The 1,630-nt window shown below is 53.5% G+C and overlaps 1 protein-coding gene across 1 annotated transcript in view; it reads left to right on the top strand.

Moving 5' to 3' along the window:
- Window positions 1-1,630, top strand: part of RYR1 (ryanodine receptor 1 (skeletal)) — a 130,714-nt gene that overhangs the window by 73,733 nt on the left and 55,351 nt on the right. The window contains 3 exon segments of the mRNA XM_010849313.1: window positions 597-684; window positions 791-883; window positions 1,448-1,462. Coding sequence (XP_010847615.1) covers window positions 597-684; window positions 791-883; window positions 1,448-1,462 — 196 coding nt within the window.

The raw sequence follows: 1,630 nt of genomic DNA on the forward strand, positions 1-1,630 counted from the left end.
TTTAAATAGTGTACATATCATATCATCTTTTTATGTAATGTTCAAGAACAAAGATAATTCATGGTCTAGAAGCCAGGATAAGGATATCTTTCAAGAAGAGGATGGGGGCACAAGGTAACTTCTGGGAACTGGAACTGTTCTTTTTTTAAAACTATTTATTTATTTATTTGGGTGTGCTGGTCATAGTTGTGGCATGCAGGATCTTTAGTTGTGGCATATGGGATCTAGTTCCCTGACCAGGGATTGAACCCAGGCCCTCTGCATTGGGAGCATGGAGTCTTAGCCACTGGACCACCAGGCAAGTCCCTAGAAATGTTCTATTTCTTGACTTGGGTGGTGGTTACCCAAATCAAGTGTGTTCACTAGACACTTTATACATATGTTATACTTCAATAAAAAGGGTTAGAGACAGAAAAAAATTTTCAGTAATTGTCATTTATAATTTTTAAATCATCTGAATGGCCAGATTATCCTAGAAAGCTCTCCCTCTCCCGTTTGAGTCTCTGGGTGCCCTCCCCTGAAGTGTCTCCCTGCTGCCCCCTTCCCTGGGGGTCCCTGCCCTCATCCCTCACCAGCCCCTTCCCCTGCCTGCCCAGGGCACACTGGCTGACCGAGCCCAACCCCAGCGCGGAGGAGCTGTTCAGGATGGTGGGCGAGATCTTCATCTACTGGTCCAAGTCCCATGTGAGTCCCCACCCACCCGCCCCTCCTCTCTGGATCCCCGAGCAACTGCTGCCCAAAGAAGCCCTCCTCCACCCTGTCTGATCCCCAACACCGCCTCCCCCACCAGAACTTTAAGCGCGAGGAGCAGAACTTTGTGGTCCAGAATGAGATCAACAACATGTCATTTCTGACGGCCGACAACAAGAGCAAAATGGCCAAGGTTGGTACTTTGTTCTTGGAGGAGGACTTAGCCAGGAGGGAAGGGGGGACAGCCTCGGGCTTCCTAGCTGACCCCTCCTCACCCTGCCCACGCCCTCCTCATCCTGGTCACGTTCCCTGAAGCCCTCACAGCAGCCCCTTCCCCATTCTCCTTCCTCCCCACCTCCCTCTTCTCTCAGCTCCTCCCCTCCCTCCCCCATTTCCCTCTTCTTTCTCCCTCTCCTCTCTCCTCCCTACCTGCTTTCTCCTCCCTATCACCCAGCACCTCATCTTACTCCATCCTCCCCACCTCCCTCTTCCACCCCAATTTCCTCCTCTCACCTCTCCCACTTCTTTCCTCCTATTCCTTTATTCCACATCCCCACCTCCTTCCCTCTCGCCTTAGCCTTCCCTGAACTGCCCTCTAAAGGGCAAGGTCAAAAGGACAAACCCACCATCCTCAGTGAGGTCTGGAATTCCCCGGCTGGGGGATACACGTCAGGGTGGGGCAGAGGAGCTGGGGTAGGGCAGGCTTGGAGGGACTGGGGTAACACTTCTTGTCTCTGTCTGCACCCTGATGCAGCAGACGGGAGATGTACAGGTCAGCCCCACGTCTGGGACCTTCTGCATGGCTCTTGGCTAATACCCTCTACCCACCCGCCCCCAACCCCAGCCTCTGCTCTGCCTCCAGAAAACCCTTCCCCTGTTCCCTGCCTCTCAGCCTTGGCTTTCGGCCCCGCCCTCTTTCTCTTGCTCCACCCCTCCTCCC

The sequence above is a fragment of the Bison bison genome, unplaced genomic scaffold (assembly GCF_000754665.1).
Source record: "Bison bison bison isolate TAMUID 2011002044 unplaced genomic scaffold, Bison_UMD1.0 scf7180017864280, whole genome shotgun sequence".
NCBI lineage: Eukaryota > Metazoa > Chordata > Mammalia > Artiodactyla > Bovidae > Bison > Bison bison.